This window comes from Xyrauchen texanus, chromosome 2, assembly GCF_025860055.1.
Source record: "Xyrauchen texanus isolate HMW12.3.18 chromosome 2, RBS_HiC_50CHRs, whole genome shotgun sequence".
In the NCBI taxonomy this organism is placed as follows: Eukaryota; Metazoa; Chordata; class Actinopteri; order Cypriniformes; family Catostomidae; genus Xyrauchen; species Xyrauchen texanus.
The window spans coordinates 33509423-33529626 of NC_068277.1; the positions used below are offsets into that span (position 1 = coordinate 33509423).

The 20204-nt window shown below is 39.0% G+C and overlaps 1 protein-coding gene across 1 annotated transcript; it reads right to left on the reverse strand.

The window, feature by feature from the left end:
* Positions 1-1949: 1949 nt before the first annotated feature.
* hsd11b2 (hydroxysteroid (11-beta) dehydrogenase 2) lies at positions 1950-18997 on the reverse strand. The gene is given in 7 exon segments (XM_052147909.1): positions 1950-3226; positions 3565-3702; positions 6047-6232; positions 8348-8560; positions 18453-18528; positions 18530-18588; positions 18591-18997. Coding segments are annotated over 7 exon segments (1224 nt in total). The 5' UTR covers positions 18727-18997; the 3' UTR covers positions 1950-2810.
* Positions 18998-20204: the final 1207 nt, after the last annotated feature.

Consider the following 20204-nt stretch of genomic DNA (forward strand, 5'->3'; position numbering starts at 1 on the left):
ATAGAGCGTGGGAAACAGGGAACAGCTGTGGAGTAATCAGATCTAGGTATGCGGGCTTATGGGAAATGTAGTCTTAGCGGTAAATACTCCGGTGAATCAGATCTCCGATGACTGGAGGGGGAGGCGCTCTCAGTGTTCGTAACAGTATGAATCCGCATTCCAGCCTCCCTTTTATACCTGTTTTTTGGGGAGTGGCATGCAAAATGTACTCACCAATTCTCATTGACCTTTTCTCAAAGATCTGAAGGTGTCTCAGGCTCTCAAGATCGACCCCTAGTGTCACTACATCGACACAATGTCTCGTTCCCTCCGTAACTCAGTAACTGAGTCATTTTTTTCAGTAGAAAATATGTCAACGCACCAAAGAAAACTTTGATCTTTCCAAGGCAGTTCATGGGGACTTTATGAGTGCAGTATATAAGAGGGTATCAGATGGTTATACCATGGTGCTGTATGATTCCCATAATATATACCATGGCATAAACATGGTACTCCAAGAACTATAGTTTAACATATATGTTGTTTAGTTTTCGATGTATGTGCACTTTCTTAGAGTAGTGGAGTGGAAATGTTTGTAAAGCTGACTTTTTTTTTTTTTTTTGTATTTGTGCAACACTTTGTGCTGAGAGAGAGGCTGTGCATACTCTGTTCTCTGTTTGTTACCCAAATGAGACTCGCGTTTACAGTGTTTACTGGCAGGGACACTTTGCATAGTTTAGGAACAAAGTTCTCATCAATTATGGTCCAAGCACTCTTTGTTTGTCACAAGGCCCCACATAATGTGATGTATGACAATGTTTCCCCTTTATTCCATATTAGTCTCAGCTTTCAAAGAAACTCCACAAAGCTCTTTCCAAAAACAATAAACGCAGTTAATGAGATAAACATGCTTAACAATTAATCTCCCAGAATTTTGGACTTATTCCAAAAGCTCTGTTTTTCAACTGAAGGTGTTTGGGATTTAACGTCCTCCTGCTCTCTGCATTTCTGGAAATTAAATTAAATTAAAGAGCAATTCCAAAAATTAAATAAATATTATGGGTCCAATACAAATTAATCTCCTTTCCACCTTTGACCAGCCCTAACCAGTAGGTGACAATATGCATGAAAAATGAAAAATTTTTGAAAAAAGAAATTAGCTTAAATATTGATCTGTTTTACACCCACACCCATCATTTCACTTCTGATGATATATATTTAACCACTGGAGTCTTATTGATTACTTTTATTTTACCTTTAGGCCTATATGCTTTTTGGAGTTAGAAAGGTCTGGCCACCATTCACTTGCATTGGATGGACCCACAGAGCTGAGATATTCTTTCTATATTTCAAATTGATGTTGCCTTTCATTCATTTCAACCAAGTACTTAACTGCATTAGTCATTCTATAGAACAGCATGGCAACATGGCTTAAAATGTGTGGGTAAAGTCAGAATATCAGGGTGTATTGACTTCATCATTTTGTGTTCAGCAGAAGAAAGAAAGCAATACATATCTGTTATGGCACAAGGGTGAGTAAATGATGAGTGAATTGTAATTTTTGTGTTAACTATCACTTTAATGTCTCAAAATGCAGACAACTTTGTATCTTATTTTTATTTTCAACTGATTTGCACCCAACCTCAAATTGTTTTGTGAGAATCTATCTTAGTTTTGAGAATTGTGTAAAATAAGCTTAGATAATCTGTAATGCAATGAGAGGCCAAATCTCTGTTGGATCTGGCTTTTAAAGCTCTGGCTTCATTAAACAATCTAAAATTTGGAATCAGTATAGTTACGGCCAATTGCTAATTACCACAACATAAGTGGGTAGCTGAGTTTCAGTAAAGCGATTGGAGGAGGTCACTTAGCATTTAAGAAGATCTTTGACTAGCTGAAAAGATCCATTGTTAATTTCCTTTATCAGGAAAAAAAACCTAGGAATCGATTATTTAAAAAGTCAACTTTAATATATTCTAAAGAATGATCAAGTGAACAATTTAAAAAGAAAAAATCTTTTTTTTCCATGTTTGTATAAAATTCACAGTTTAAGTGATTAAGAACAAAATGCACTAATATGCCAAAAATGTATAATAATAATAATTATACATGGATAAATCATCCACAAAAATAACAAATGCAAATCTATGGAGTAAAATACATTTAAAAACCTGACTTTACAAACCATTTAATTGGTCACTAAAAAAACAAACAACAAAAAGAACATAACCCACTACATTTAATTGATGTTGCACTCTGACCCAATCTGACCCTGGCCTGATCATAGTAACATTATAATTAGCCACTCAGTGCAGTAATACAGAAAAGCTTAAAGTGCTTCTGTCAATGATACTACATGCCTTAGTAACAGTGGCTTAGTTACGATTCATCACTAGACTCATAACTATATCTCTACAAATCTATGGCGTTGGAAGATGTCCCATGTCTCCATGGTGAACGCCCAGAATTTATGCATTTTGAAAAATACATAAACTAGAGTTTGTCTGTTTAATTTGGCCTCACCTGAGAAATTGTTTTGACAATAAATATGGCCTGTGGGCATGATATCTTTCTTATAATAATAATAATAATAATAATAATAATTGTATTATTATTACTATTGTTATTATAATTTGTATTACTTAACTTCATGATGCTAAAGTATGTCAGTTGACTTGTAAGACTGAGCTAAACATAGATGATTTGGTGCAATTAGTGATCCCTCGAAATATTACACAATACTTTACAATAAAACAAAGAAATAGAAAAGTATATACAATGAAAGCATAGGACTTTATGCAGATCATAAAGTAGTGGTGCTAAAGTGGTTTTTACACTCTGTGCTTTACATTACTGTTATTCATGTTATCATTTATGCTGTTGTTATTGTTGTTGAGGTTAAGGTCTTGTTGTTTCCTCAGGGCCCGAGGCACCACTGTCTTCTTTACAAACAGTTTCTGGAGAAACTTGTCACTGAGGCCCAAAGGGAAGTAGTTGCAGATGAAGTACATGAGTTTTAAACCTGGCCCGGCATAATAGCGCACTCGGGGCTCCGGAGACAGGAGTGCGTCCACAATGGTGTCGATTACAGGGCTCAGATCCTCATTTGCTGTCTTGGCATGACTCTGGAAGAGTTCCTTGGTCTCCAGTAGATATTCTTCCCCATATTCTTCGAGAAGGCTTGGGGACAAGCTCTGGATCAGGTGCTTGTATTGTTTTTCCCAATACTCTGTGTTACTACTCTGCCCTGTAAGAAAAAGAAAAGGGCAAACATGATGTAACACGTACCAACAAAAGGGAAAGTCAGTTCAGGATAGTTTGGAGACAGAGACGTGAGGTCTATAAACAGAAGTCTGGGCACATTTTATTCAGTTATTTATATTGTAATCCCAGACCTGTATTTAGCTGAACTATTTGTTAAATCAGCACACAAAGTATGGGTTTGTACACCACAAAGTAAGGTCTAACATCTAGACTGCATCAACAATCTATTACTAGATTTATCTATTTACAAGTACAGATCAAACCTGTGGTCATACTGAATAGACAGACTTTTGACTTAAGAAGAATTACATCTGTTATCACCTGTCTTAAAGGCAGATGGTAAGATGGTGGAGACTTTGACACCCCATGGCTCGAGCTCATGACGAAGAGTGTTTATCAAAAGGTTCAGAGCAGCTTTTGAAGCCCCATATGATGCCAGACAAGGGAAGGGATGCTCACCTACAGGATTGCATGGAAAAAGAGACAAAAAGATTAAATTACTGTTCTTAATTAACATCACTGTACATCTGTACATCTCAAAATTCTTTTGATTTACTCTTCTCAAGCAATAGTCTTTCACTATTGCCATCATACAAAAAAAAAAAAAAAAAAAAAACATTTACAGGAGCAAGATGTTATCAAAAAGCAAATAAAAAATATATCTAACTGGAGTTGCCACAACACTGTCAAAATTTGCCAGAATGCCTGGGGAAGCAGTTAAGACACAATGATGCCCTTCACTGGACATGTTTCAAAAGTATAATTGTACTGTTGTTTGATAGAGGAAGTGTCATTCATTGTGGGAGCAGGATAGACAAGTACTGTGGAAAAGAAGAGATGTGGATTGTAGGCAAGGCAACAATCAGCTCAACAGAGAAAGATTCTGACTGTTTATAAAATTTATGTTTTAGCTTCAAGGCCTTGTTGAATAAAAGGGTTTGTGTTCAGAACACTTTGGCTCAGCCACTGAGAGAATGTAAGGAATGTGTTAAGACAACAGACCTCCTGTGAGTAATCTGACAGAACACTGTTCATCTCTTCGTCAGTAGCTAAGCAGGTATAAGCCTGGTCAGTACCTGGATGGGAGACCTCCTGGGAAAACAAAGGTTGCTGCTGGAAGAGGTATTAGGGAGTGTAGAAGGGGGTTCTCACCCTGTGGACTGTGTAGGTCTTAATGCCCCAGTATAGTGATGGGGACACTATGGGTGGATTCTGCACACTGGTCATGGTTGAGGAGAGTCCCCTGTTCACTGTGTAAAGTGCTTTGAGTGTAGTGTCAGAAAAGCGCTATATAAATATATTATCGTAAATGTAATGTGGTTGCATTTAGTGTTTATGATAGCTAAAATATAGCAGTGAGACTGCACTGATGGATAAATCTTTATTAAAAGGGCTGTGTGCCAGTGTTTACGGAGAGCTCAACAGTGTCATGATCCAGACTGTTACTCATATACTGTTTTGGCACAATGTAAGTAAACAAATGGAGACAAATTAATCGGAAACAGGCAAAGCTAATAAATCCTCTGTGTATTTCTCATAATGACAGAATTTTAGTCTGGGGTTGAGGAAAGAGCTGCTATCTATAGAAATGGTAAATGGACACTTGAGGAAAAAAAGAAAACTGGTGTATTACAGTGTTGACTCCCATTAGTGTTCGGATAGGTCCGACTAAGCCAGAGGGAAGGCACACAATAAACATTTGACAAACAAATATCCATTTATAAGCGCTGACAGCTTTATGTGAATGGCAGAGAGAGAGACCATTAGAGACACAAAATTCTGGTATCTAGTTTCCTGTTAAATGAACACTTGAGCCAAAATTGTAATAGAAGCACCACAAAATGACGTGTTTCTTCAGCATTGCAGTTTTCATGTCACATTTACTTTTTATAACACTATCGGTTAGGCTTGGGCTTAAGGTTTAGTTACCATATACCACAAACCCAAGCCTAACCGATAGTGTCATAAAAAGTAAATGTGACACGAAGGAAGTATTTATTTTGTATTTTTAATTTCTATAGAGCATTAGCCTTCAAAATATGCATAGCATGAAAGGCTGTCACCTCCCTGTACAAGTGATATTTGTGATGCCCTAATTTGGCTCTGATTGCGGTCAACTAATCAGCACCATGTGTATATTAAGGATCAGACATGTTACCTTCTGTTACAAAAAAATTTAAACTTTGCAGAACATTTACTCTTGATTTTTGTAAGGGCTTTTACAGTCATGTGGCGGCTCCTTCTGGGGTTGGACAGTGTTATTTAGGAGGCATGTGCTACTAGTGGTTTTGCCCGCTGGTTCTCTTTGTTTACAAACAGATGCTAACATTAGCCTACCTGTTGTAGTGGGATTTTTGAAGACGTTTTTCAGCACACTGTTTACTCATGTTTTATGTTTTGCATTTCAGTTAGCATGCATCCGCTTGTGTGCCAGTCAACTCATAACTGCTTGAATGTTCCCTTCCAATTGTATCAACATGGTTTAATGAATGATGATATCCTCGGTCCTTTAGTCGCTGTACCACGCCTCCCTCAACAAACAAGATTTTATCTCACTTTTTTTTTTATGACACTATTGTTTAGGTTTAAGGTAGGGAGATAGGTTTTGTTGAACTCGATAGACCATTAATCTTAACCTCTTCTGTTTGGCTGAAAATGTACTCCCTTTTAGCACCACACAGTGGCATTTCACCTTGGAACTTCCGCTATAAGTGCAATTAACCTTGTAATATCATTTTTGAAAAAATGTCATCACATAATTTTTACGAGATGAGACTGGTTTTAGTTTTCATTTTATGTGTACCTGAAGGGCTGGAGATTGTCACAATTCGGCCTTTGGACTGTCTCAGAAGTGGTAGGAATGTCTTGGTAACATTGAGTGTTCCAAAGAAGTTTACCTCCATGCATCCTCTGTAGTTGGACATGAGGGAGAGCTCAACATCCCCAATATTCACACACCATCCAGCATTATTTACAAGCCCCCACAAATCTAGAGGAACAAAATATGAAGAAGTGTAATAATATGTTTCTAAAGACATATGCTCTAAAGTGTCATCTATTGGAGAAATACTGGAAAAAATATTGTCCTACAGTGTTACTCCTTATTCCAAACTGGAATATGCTACCTTATGCTGAAACTACAGATATTTACTCGTCACATTTTTGTGATAACACTTGAAACCAGAGAAACAAGCTCTGCATTGCTCTAAAGTCTTGGCTTGGTGAGGCTGTCCTGCAGCCATCAGCACAAATAGAACATATTGTGCAACATGTGCTATTCAGCAGTAATACAGCACATGTACCAAAGTCACACATATAACCAATATTCAAAAACCATCTAATTTGACCAAGAGATACACTACAGAGAGGAAGAGAGTAGGATGGGGTGGCTTAGTACACAGGGACAGAGAGATCTGTGTTTCTTCAGCAAATATTAGATAGAAGTGTTTGATTGATTTGTAAGCAAATAGCAAGCGAAGAAAAACTCTCTCTTGCTGTGCTGAAACAAAGTTTCCTCAGCAGAGTTTAATAGCTGGTTAAATGAGAAGAAAGGGAAGAGAGGACACTTGTGCTTTGATTTTTATTACACTTATCCCAACTTTCACTTTAATCTGCTCACGAGTTTGGTGGAAACATAAGCAGAATAAAGCAACTGTCACACACACACACACACACACACACACACATACAAAAACAAAAAAAACAGAGGGGAATAGAGAACAATGGAAGCCAAAGAAGCAGCATGTGAAAAAATAACTAGATTGAGTTAGTTACAGAATATATAGGACAATTATTTAAGAACAAAAGTGAGTCTGCCAGAAAGGTCATCACATTGTTCCCATATCTCAATGTCAAACTTGAATTCCACAGTGTTTTTTTTTCTCAGATATTAAATGGCTCTTTCTGATTTGTTGTAGATAACACATCTTAAACATTCTTTTTATTTCATCCTACTCCAAAAACTTATTTGACCCTGTTTTGGAAAAGCATGGATTGATTTTTGATTAATTCTCTCTCTCTCTCTCTCTCTCTCTCTCTCTCTCTCTCTCTCTCTCTCTCTCTCTATCTCTCTCATTTGTCTACAAGCCACCTGGTGATGCGATGTGTGATGTTAGAAAATAACTTGTCCCCTTGATGTACTGCCAAACTATACACACAACCCAGTGAGAACAGCAACCCTTTCACCCCCATCCCATCCTCTTTCCAACATTTTCTCTTAGATTAGATTCTTGGATTAGACCACCAAACTAAAATACACAAACACATACTCACAAACTGTCTCCCAGATCCTTACTAGGCTGAATCTTCTGACTCTTGTAAAAAAACAACACTCAAAAATGTAGTGAATATTCAAATTGCTTTATTTGACCTACTTTAAAAGTTATTAAGTGTCTCAATTAGTTTTTATATATGCTTTCAAAGCTCAAGCGAGTGAATTTATGAATGGATATATTTTGAAGAATGTCGTAATCACTGATTTATATATAATAGCAGTTGATGGAGACTCACTTTAAAGCTTAATAAAGCACCCAAAGGTGTCATAAAGTAGTCCATGTGACTCATGCATCATCTCCCAAGTCTTCTGAAGCCAAACAATATATTTGTATTATGAACAGGCCAGAATGTAGGACGTTATTCAATATCAAATCAAATCCCAAATCAAATATCGCGTCATCATTAAACTTCATTGGTTCTTGCGTGTTTTCTATCCAGATGTTATGACACAAGAACCAATAATGGTTGATGCATCACTAATAATTGCAACTGTATGGAAATCAGTGATTGAAATGTTTTTTTCTTTTAGTAAATACAGTTATTCTGATCAGTTACTCTACCTTTGGTTACATAAAAAAAAAAAAGAAAAACATATGGTTTGGAAAAAAGATATGGGTAAATAAATAATTATAAAATCTTCGGGTGAACTACTCCTTAATGAAAAACATATGCTGGCTAAAGTTAAATCAATATACCCCAAAAGCTGGTTGGCTTTTGTTCATAAACATCAAAGCATAGACATCTACAGGAGGGTTTTATGTCTATAGTGTTAAAACCTGTTTGAGACTGTGTGTGTATGTTCTGGCATGGCGTGAAAGTAAATCCTCACCTCTCATGCCAAGCTTGGTCTTGGTGTCGAGCAGCGCTTGTTGTACTTGTTGGGGCTGGGTGATGTCCACCTGTAGGAGAGTAAGTCGGGATGAACAGACCCTTCGCAAGTGCTTGGCTCCCTCACCTTCCAGGTTCAATACAGTTGCAAAAACTTCGAACCTCATCTCATCCAACCGTTTTGCCGTAGCGTTACCGAACCCTGAATCACAACCTACAGAGGCAGAGAGACAGAGAGATGGGAAACATAGTAATGTAATGCCTTATTTTAGCCAAAATCTAACGCTCAGAATATTCAGAAAACTGATCAGAATAACATTTTATTACAATATTGTATTATAATATACCACTGTATATTATAACATTATGAGATTATTTTCTGGTGATTATGCTTCAAAAGCATGGTATGCAATACTGTATCTAGTAATACCACTATAAGACAGTAATAACACTTTCCTGTATGAAATATGTACTGTATAGTTACTAAGAAAGAAGCACTCTCGGCATTGGTGAAATGTGATCTTACATCATTGACCTCTGAACACCCATAAAGTTCTACAAATCTAGAACACAACAGCAAATACAACAACAGCACAATTATATAAATTCTTTTGCCCACATCAGGTTCCATGATAGTGTCCCATCAATCTCTTTAACTCTTATCTTTTTACTAAATTGCACAGCTGACAGAGATATGGGTGCTGATACACATTCTTTATTCTTTGAGGACTCTGTCCTTACCACCCTAGTGGACATTCTGGCTTTTAAACCTCAATAAATTAACCATGTCAAATATGCAAATTAGGACTAGTGTGTTTAATTTACAACAAAAGCACACAGGATTAGTTGCATGCTCATGATTTTGATACATAAGACATACACACACAGACACACACTATTATAGTGATGATGGCAGGGAAATACACATTAATAGGAAATCTAACATCTTTACAAGGGTCATTTGAGCATGGATAATATTTAAACCCGTTGGAACTTTCCCCCAATTCACAGACGATTGTTACCTGTCACGAACCCCGCTCCCTCGCTCCGCCCCCTCGAGCTCCCACGCTCGTTCCGCCCCCTCGAGCTCCCACGCTCGTTCCGCCTCCTCGAGCTCGCACGCTCTTTTTGCTCGCTCGAGCCCTCACGCCCACTTTGCTCCTACTCGCTCACATGCTCGTAGGCAATCTCCCTTCCTCGAGTTTCTCACGTGTTTCCAATCCCCCAGAACATTATGACCACCTGCACTCGTGTCATCTGCACTCCTGCACATTAGTTTCACCTGCACTGGTCTCATCACCTGTCATGGTTTACACCTGCACTTGCCCCTATATATATATCACTACCCTTTCGGCTCACGGTTTTACCCCGCATCTTCGCCCCCCGCTAGTCTCGTCTAGTTTTGTACTCCTCTCGTTTACCCCTTAGCTTGCCAGCCCCCCTTATTCCCCTGTCTTTTCCTCTCGCTTGTCTTGTTAGTATGTTTATTCCCCGGCTTCGACCTCACGCTCCCTTTGACTACTCTCTCCCGGATTTGCCCCCTTGTTTATATCTTGATTCCCCGGCTTTTGACCTAACGCTCACCCTGACCATTCTTCGCTGGATTTGCCCTTGTTTTGTACTGTTGCCTGCTTTTATTTAATAAAGCAGTTTTTCCCTGACATTGTGACTGTCTCAACTTGTGTTCGCTACATTACCAAAAGACAGGGCAAAAAAGAGAATAACAATAGACTCTCTGTTCTTGTTCTGCATCAATGTGCAAGTTGTGCTTAAAAATGAGTATGCACACTGACCCTGAAAACTAAAGAGATATGAATAGAAACACAGACACTAATATTTCCCTCAATGTGTGAGGTCTACAACATAACTGAACTACTGGGCTTTGCAAATTAAAATTGTTTGCCTGTGTCCGTTTTATAATTTTTGTTCTTTTAAAAATTACCTTCCAAACCAAACTAATATATGTTCCATTCAGTGTCTCTTTTGCTTGGCAAGGAATTCAAAGTTGTATAATATATATATATATATATATATATATATATATATATATATATATATATATATATATATATATATATATATACTGTATATATGTGTGTGTGTGTGTGTGTGTGTATGTGAGAGAGAGAGAGATGGGGAGGTGGTGAATGATTTTATAGAGTGTCTCCTGCATATCACACACTATCCAGAGGTCAATGTCCTCACTTTTCACCTCCAGTTTGTGAATATGTGGCAAACAGTGTACACTCTAGTAATGATAACACTCGTTTCTCAGTTTGCAGAGAAAGCATACACACAAACACAATCAAACCTCCGCATTTTAGAGCAGCTGTTATCTCAAGGTATTCTGAGGACATGCAGGAATCTCTCTGCAGACTGGTTAGGCCCTCTCTTTGACAGAGTTTTAGGGTAGGCTAACGTTATGTAAAGGTTAGGAACAAACATTGTTAAAATAACTTTAATAGAACACCCTCTATACGATAAAGGTTCTCACAGTGTTAAAAGAAAACAACCTTATTTCAACATTGTTAAATGTGATAGTAATCAAGAATAAAATACATTAATTATATTTATTTTCATAAATTCACATTAACAAAGATTAATAAATACTTAAAAAAAAAAAATAAAATACTGTTCTTTAAAATAACTAATTCTTTAACTAATGTTAACAAATAAACCTAATACTAAAGTGTGACCCAGAAATTATTTCCACTTCCTTTTTACATTCTATTGCACATTATAGTTTTGGAATTTTAATCTCTGGAACCAATTCAAAGAATATCTCCAAAAGCACTCAGGAGAGGGTGGAGCTGATTGCAATGTGTGCCAGGTGAATCCTCCCTGAGCTCTGGCTGCTCAGTGCTGCTTTTAAACCTACCTTATCTAGTTAACCTCTTAAACTGGCTGGGCCAACAAGGCATGGTAAGAATGCCACAGGTGCCTCTCCCCCCTTCCACCCAAATGCTCACCACGTACTGTTATGTAACAGTGATATTGGTATTTGTAGCCTCGAGTCTTGCAAATTTCATCCCTCTCTGAACTGGCCTGCACTCTGGAGTGGCTCCAGGGACATTAGGTAAATGATGGGCCTGCCAGAGACCTGATGGGCCAGAGAGGAGCAGAGACACACTTCTGATTTCACTCTCAAACAGAGATGCATACACATCCTTCTGCCTTCCACACATGTGATCACAGTGAAGGCCACAGAGCTGAAGCACAGTCAGTATCTGGCCGTGTGTGCTGATCAGTAAAACAGTTACTGTATGTGAAACCACCCTTGCCTCAGTGGGGGAAAAAGTTGATAGAGATAAGGGAAATAAATTGAACAGTGATAATGGAAAGTCATGTTTTAAAAAATATGCATGAGCTCACACATGGAGGATCTAGTTGATGAGTTGAGGGGCTAGTGTTTAGACCTCCAAATTGTGTGGGATTAATCGTACTTCCTCCTGCTGTCCTCAGCATGTAAACACAATGATCAGATTTCCCAGTGCCCTTCATAACACATATGGACTAATGTCACATGGTAATTAGTAGCTCATTTAGATTTCCAGATTGACGTCACACATCACAAAGAAATATTGGGCTTCAGCTAGTCTTAGCCTTAGATGACGGCTACGGACCACTCACAGTCTGTTCACTAATCATCTGATGCATACTGCTCAAAAAACCAGAAAAACATTCAACCTAGTAAGCCCTAATCTAGGGTGCCTTTCCCATACAACTATATAACTCACTGCGTAACCACCATAGTTCGATTCTTTGTTGGAGAAATTAACTAGCTATGCTTCTAACCACAGGTAAAGAGCTGTAGTTCCAACCTGTCATGACCTCGGACTGACAGCCCTTCTCCTTTCTGTTGTCTGTTAATATGTTTGTGTCTGTCTTGTGTTTGAGCACATGGCTCTGTTTTGTTTTCTGTCTGCCATGCGCTCTCCTAACCTGCCTGCTTTTTTCCTTGTGCCACACCTCCTCGTTTAGTCCTCGTCATGTTGATTGTCAGCACCTGTTCCTAATGTGTCTAGTTCTATATATTGTGCCCTCTTTCCTCTTGTGTTTGTTGAATTGTTTTGTAAGATTTGTCAGTATGTTTGGCTGTTCCAGTCCTGTTCCTAGTCAGTCCTAGTTATTGTATATTATTCTGGTTTATGTTTTGTTTATTTTTTCTTCCTCATGAGTTTTGTATTTCCTGTTTGCTTCTGTTTTCTTTCTATTTTATTTTCACTCTTTCCTGCACTTGGGTCCTTCTTCCTGCTTATGTACCATGACAGAACGATTCAACCACAAATGGACCCAGCAGGAATACATTTTTTTTTTTTATTCTGAGGCCGAAAGCCGAAAAGCTTTTTGGTCTCCGTCAGGGGGACCAGCTTGTAAGGGAGTATTCACTGGAATTTCTGCCGCTGGCATCTGGTTTGGGCTTCAACCAGGAATGCCTCATTGATCTCTTTGTGGCAGGCCTGGTTGAGCCCATCAAGTATTGTATTCTTGTTGGGGGTGAAGAGGGAAGTCTTTGCGAGACCATAAAATGTGTTTATTTTATCTCAGCCTGTGTCTTGGAGGACTCTCTCTCTTCATCCCAGGCCAAGGACAGCGATGCCCCTCACCGATGTGAATGCTGTAGCCTTCTTCTCATCACTCATAGAAGGAAGAGACAGAGCTCATCCCCTGGGTCCGTGGATGCCTTCTAGGAGATTGCTGCCTTTCCCACTGGTGACTGCCGGGAGGTGGCAGCTGTTCCCGCTGCAGTGCTTCTGACCGCCAGAGGAGGAGAAGGAAGCCGAGTAAGGTGCTCAAGCCCCAATCACTGCCAGTGCTCCCGGCCATGGAGGCCGTTCCCCAGTTGCTGCCAGGTCTCATAGCCACGGAGACCATTCCCCAGTTGCTGCCAGCACTCCCGGCCACAGAGGCGGTTCCCCAGTTTCTGCCAGCATTCCTGGCCATGGAGGCCGTTCCCCAGTCACTGCCAGCATTCCCGACCACGGAGGCCATTCCCCAGTCGCTGCCAACACTCCCGACCACAGCAGCCATCCAAAAGCCTGTCCAGTTCCCTGAGGCTGTCGACGAGCCAGTCCAGTTCCCTGTGACCATCGACTATCCTGTCCAGTCCCTAGCGGCCGTCCACAAGCTCTTTGCTCAGTCCAGTGGCCAGCACCCATCAGAAATCAGCCACCAGTCTGTTGCTCAGTCCAGTGATCAAAATCCATCAGATACCAGCTACCAGTCTGTTATACAGCTCCGTAAACAGCACCCATCATACACCAGCTACCATTCTGTTGCTCAGCACAGTAGCCAGCACCTGTCAGACACCAATCATCAGTCTGCTCAGTGGCTCAGACTTTGCCTTGGTCTCTAGGTTCCCCTCCAGTTTGGCCCTTGCCTCCCGATCCATTCAGGCCTCCAGGTCCTTCTCTGGCTCTGCCCTGGCCTCCCGGTTCATCTAGACTTCCAGTTTCTACTCTGGTTCCACCACGGCCTTCTAGTCCACCTACTAACTGACCTAGACCATCCCCCTGCTCTCCCCCAACCACCCTCTCTGGTCTGTTATCTGTTCCTCTGCCTGGTCTATCTGGTTTGGACAACAGGAGGTATCCGTTGGTTTGGGTTTGACAGCCCTCTCCTTTCTGTTGTCTGTTATGTTTGTGTCTGTCTTGTGTTTCTGCCATGCGCTTTCCTAACCCTGCCTGCTTGTTTCCTCCTGCCATGCCTCCTCATTTAGTCTTTGTCATGTTGATTGTCTGCACCTGTTCCTCTTGTGTTTTGTTTTGTGAGATTTGTGTGTGAGATTAGGAGTCCTGTTACTGTTTTCGTTCGGCCCTAGTTATTGTATATTTTTCTGGTTTATGTTTTGTTTCTTCTCCCTTATGAGTTTTGTTTTTGCTTGTTTGTTTCTGTTGTTTAATAAGAGCATTTTATTTTCACTCATTCCTGTGCTTGGGTCCTTCTTCCTGCTTATGTTTCATGACACAACCACACAAATTTGTGATGCTTTTTGCGATTGTTTGTTGGAACTACAGTTTCGGGAAACACTAAATCGTTATGTTGGTAACTATGGAACACTAACAATGCTTTTGGAAAATGCACCCCCGATTGTCTAGTTTGTTGCATCTTTTGCAAATTTGGGAACACATGTTTTTTTTTTTAATCAGTCCGCCTGGAAACTAAAGCTGTTTTTCCACCATTGGGCATATGGTGGCAGTGCTTTTCACTACATATTGTTGATGACATGGTTACGGTTTCTTTTTCCACTCTGATGCTGCAAAATTAGGGTTAGATTGGACTGAGCAGGTGATCAATGTTGAGTCATTACATCATTAAACTATATTGTATTTGAGACACTTAAGTAACAAGTAAACAATGGTAGATATAAACTAGAACAACTGAATAGTCTGCTTTGTTTTCCAAGTTATGTCTGTGAAATAGTCTCTAATTATTTTTCATTTGTGTCTCTACACAAATAAATTTTTTCCATGTGTTTTCTGTCAAATTGTTTGTGGGGTAGTTTTGTTTGTGTACAAACCAGTGTTTTTGAATTAATCTTTTGTGAATGAATCGTTCTCTTCAATTCCATACACACTCCCTTTTGAAGACAATTAGGTCTGGTTTGAGTTGCATCAATTACCCACCACGATCGCGTAGACTGTTGTGCCATTATTCATATGTGGCAACAGTGGACAGTTCTTTTGTCATACTGTCAAATGCCTGACAACACAAGTGTTCAGCAATGCGTTGGAATACCTAAAGTTATGCAAAATTTGTAATTACAAACTGACTGAGTCTGACAAACCTCCAAAACTCATGTGGGGAGTGTTGAAAAAAATCAAAGTTAAGATAATGTGTTAGAAACCCTCTTGGGTGGCGCTGATATTTACTTTGTGTTGCAGGTGCCAGGGTATTGAGGACAGATGAAGAGATGAGTGTATGTGGGATAAAGTTGTGTGAGTGAGAGTGCATGTAACTCTAGAAGTTCACACCTTCTTGCTGCTAGAACCTGGTGTTAATCACAGCTTTGTGCAGTCATCATGGTTTATTGTGAGAGAGGGAGGGGAAGGAGCAAAGACATGTTTCAGCTATTTAGAATTTTACCAAGCATTATCAAAGATGAAAGGTGAGATTTCCTAAAAAAAAAAAAAACCTTTTAGAGAAAACATGTGTGTGGGGTTCCTTGTGTTTATATAAATCATTGATAACAATAAAAACTTTTTTCAAAGAAGACTTCATTACGCAGGAAGAAAAGTGTGCTTTATAGCTCAAAGAAACCGATCCCTCAGATATTCTGCTGCCTGATAGCTATTGATAGCTCGGCCACAGAGAACATAACAGGACTAATTCCAAAAGCTGATGATATGTACAGGCTGTCCTTGTGATCTATGGGCTGATTTACAGTTTGGCTCTTGCCAGACTAATGGTGTGGTTGAGTTTTAGCTGACTTTAAGTTTAAGCCAATCCTGTAACCTTAACCCCCTGCCTCAAAGCAATTCAAGCTCTAACTGTGCCTTTCTGTTGGCTTTGCAAGAGGTTTAAAGGTTTTCCACTTTTTTATTTTAGGTTTTGGCCTTAGAGAGATTTGAGAAGGTTAATTTTAGAAAATATGATGTCCAATAGAAATATTTATCAAATGTATGATACCACTTCACAGTGTATGCTAGCTTTTGTAGTAAAGGAAACAAATAATTAATAGTATTCTGTGCCAACATCAGAAGCGTATGCTGACTCTCTCTCTCTCTCTCTCACTCTCTCTCTCTCCCTGTTAAGATATGCAAATAATGGTGTTTGATTGGGTGCTGGTTACCATGCCAATAGACGGCAGACAGCTTTGGGGTTTTTCAGGAACCCATATGAGTTACTTCTGAAAATTTTTCATAATCTGCCTGATCAAATGTAACCCCTTTATCCTGTTGTGTGAACCAAATGAGGAGAAATGGACATGCCTGTTGTTAGTCATGAAAGCTACTTTAGACCAAAACTTGTATCCCTCACTGTAGTTCAAGGAGAAAAACCTGACATTTATAAAGTCAAAAATTAACTGGCACAAACATGTAACTTATTAACTTCAACTATCAATGAAAATGTTTGGGGGAAAAAGGTTGAAGTCTCAACTTAAAGGCTGTGAAAAAAAAAGTCCACACACAACATAATATTTTCATTCCAATGCAATGGCCAATAATATGCATTATTGTGTGACTATGGCACATACAAGCATGTGAATCGATCAATTTTTCACACACACATACATGCATATACATAACAGTCACTCAAATAAAATTTTTAGCAACCAGATAACTCTTTTTAAGAGGGATGTCTCTTATCTGCAATGTTGTGTGTAACTCCACAGGTTTTCAGATACTGCAGGTTTTGCGGTTTGCCTCACAGCTTTAGAAAATGCTTAATAATTAGTATCCAAAAATGTTTAGGGCTGCTCTGGGCTTCAGGGTGTAATTATTTTATAAATAACAGAACAGAAATATTAGTGTTCAAATGGCTATGGAAGGAGCCTAGGAACCAGCTTAAAACACTGGGCTTCCTAAACTGATTAACAGTCAAATAAATCAGTACATAATTGCCTTTATTCCCCAAAGTCTGAACTAATATCGCCACTGTGTTGTTAGATGATTTTTAAGAGATGCTGATTGAAAATTTGACACACACACACACACACACACGCACGCACGCACGCACACACACACACTCACACACACACACAAATTTTGGTGTGGCTATCATTATGAGGACTCTCCATAGACATAATGTTTTTTTATACTATACGAACTATAGATTATATCCCCCTAACCCTAAACCTAACCCTCACAAGTTTTTTACATTTTCAATAAAACATTGTTTAGTATGTTTTTTTAAGCAATTTGAATTATGGGGACACTAGAAATGTCCTCATAAACCACATTTATAGAATAATACCGTTGTAATTACCAGTTTGTAACCTAAAAATGTCCTCGTAAACCACTTAAAACTGCCCCGCCCCCCACACCCCACACACACACACACACACACATTTAATTATTCCAGAAACCTATAATGGGGCAAAAGCCTTTTTGAAGCTTGGTGACTGGACAAAATGTGCTGAGTTCTTACAGTAACACACTGCATTTAGAAGTCTCTAAAGAGTTACAGTAATTAAACAGTGCACACAAGGCATAAAGCTGCAAAAGCACAAAGCCACTAAAAGTAGAGCTTTAATGTGTATAGCCACAAAACAGCAGCCATTTGATTTGATGTCAGGATTACACTGCATGTGTGTTGCATAAGATAAATAAATGTATAATCAGATTAGTCTAGCCAATTAAGAAATAGGCAAATCATCTTGGTGCACACTTTGCTTCATCCAACAGGACACAATAAAGATTTATAGACAACAAATTAGAAGGATAGAGAGTCAAGATAATAAAAATGCATACTCTACAAATGCCCATTAAACTTGTCATAGCCTGAATACAAGAAGGGTAATAACATTTTGTTTGTTGAGTATCCCTTGATTCCATAAAATATCGGTCAGATAAATAATTATTGTAGTAAGATGAACATTAATTTGCTTCATATGGTCTAAAATGATAGTACAGCATGTTCAGGATCAAATTTGTCTGACCCAAAACAGACAAAAGATGCATTTTATGGGTAGACCTGCATCTAATTAGTAAAGTCATCATTGTTGAACTTCCTATACAAAATTTAATTAAAACAAAGAGAACAACATGTACTGAAAATGTGTTTTGGCAAATTGGCTGCATAAAGTCACAATACTGGGAGAACAAGTTCTCATTTCACCTTTGAAAGTTACTGAATCACTAACGTTTTAAATATATGATTGTGACAATTTTAGACAAAAAGAAACCCAACCGGCATGACCTTAATTTCTCAGCTGTTTCTACAATCACTGCTTATAAAGTAATGTGCATTTTAGTTCAATACCTGTAATTGTCCTCTGAGTCAGCCACAATATAAAAGAAGAAGCAATGAATATACAACTCATCTATAAGAAGGTAGACATCTCTTGGCTACAATCTATAAACAAAGTCAAAATGTTCTTCTCTCCTGAATCAATTTAACAAACCTAATTTGTTCTTTGAACTTTCTTTTATCTCTGTTCTTACCTGTTATGAAAACTGCCTTGCCCTCCACTGGCAGAGATGATTTGGGGGTAGCCCATGAAAAGTATAGCCAGCAGGAGACACAGAGTACCAATCTTGCCAGCACAGCAGGCATGCACAGGGCACACAGCCTCTCCAGCAGCAAAGTGGCAGCCAGCCATGCCACCACCGAGGGCATGGCACCCATATGGGATGCCAGAAACTTCTTCACTGCTCCACCAACAAAGATGGACATGACTCCGATGTAAATCCAGAAGGACACTGCACAGTCTTCCATTGTACTGGAGGTGGAAATGGTTTATTGTTTCTCCCTACCTCTTTTTTCTTTATTTCTTTCTCTCTTGTACTGGTTCTGGCACCTTTCCCTCTTGTCTTGCCCCTCTGTCTTTCTTTCTTTCTTGCTTGCTTGCTTTCTTACTTTCTTTCTTTGTCACTGTCTCTTTCAAGTGGGATCTCACTACAAATGAGCAACCATGTGCCTACTCAACACCCTACAATCTCAGCACACACATACACACACCTCACACGTTGAAAGTCTGAGTAGGAGCCAGGGAACAGATCAGTCTGACTGCGTGTGTGTATATATAGTGTACTCTGCCGGAAAGGGGAGGGACTATGCTCAAGCAGATGTAATCAAAGCCCAATAGCCAAAGCTTTGCAGTATTTTCAAAAACCCCCATGAACCCCCAACACCACTGTACATACATTTGTCTCCTTTCCAGACGTGCTTTGCATGTCTTTTTCACTCTTTTACTCCTTTTGGTTGGCAAACAAAGGTAGAGCACCATTTGTGCTTTACCTATGCTGTGCAAACTTGATTGTTGTCCAGTATCATTATAAATTAGAGTTTAAATACAGGTGTCATTGATACACACTATGACTGTCTCTTTTTGGGTACATATGTTTGTGCATGTGTGTATTCAAGAAGGGGTGCCTTGGGTTATGTGACAGTCTTTGTTCTGTGATTAATCCAAGAGGTGTCGCTCTTATGTGTCTTGGCATCTGTGTGTGTGTTTTAAGCCCAGCGGGTCTAATTTGCTGCTCCTTCCAAAGTTACACTAAACAAATTTGTATTCATCGGAATGTGCTGTTGCAAAGAGAAAAAGCTGAGCAAGAATAGAAGAAAAAGTGTTAGTGGCTGATGAAAAGAAGGCATATGTTTTTGTGTGCATATCCAATAAAGAGAGACAGAGAGTAAGAGAGAGAAGAAATAGCCAAAGAGATCCCAGTGTTTGATTGAAAACACTTGTAATGAACTTGGCCAAAAAGTGGATACTTAAAAAATAACTGAAATAACACCCCTATGAGCGATATAAACAATTATCTGTTGTGCATAAACCTAAATCTCCTTTAGATTACATACCTGTAGATTCATGCTTCCCTGCAGTACATACATTACAGACATTAATAGCTTGGTTAAATAATAAATCCTAGGAACAGAATCTGACCTATAAACTAAGAAAAGGTGAAGCATCATAAGGTCTGAAGGAATGAGGAACAGTAGGAGGAAAGGGGCAGATAGGGGTAAAGGGAATCCTTCGGACATTGACCTCATTTCCTTATCAGGTGTGTTTTTTTCATACTGAATTGATGAGCTTCTGCAGCCTATCATTTCCTCATTACCCTAGTTTTGCCTTTCTCTCTTTTTCTTTCCTTTTCACCGCTGTCTTACTCCCACACATTCACCATTGGTTCTATATATATATATATATATATATTTTCACCAGTAAATACATCTAAACAACCGTATAAAAC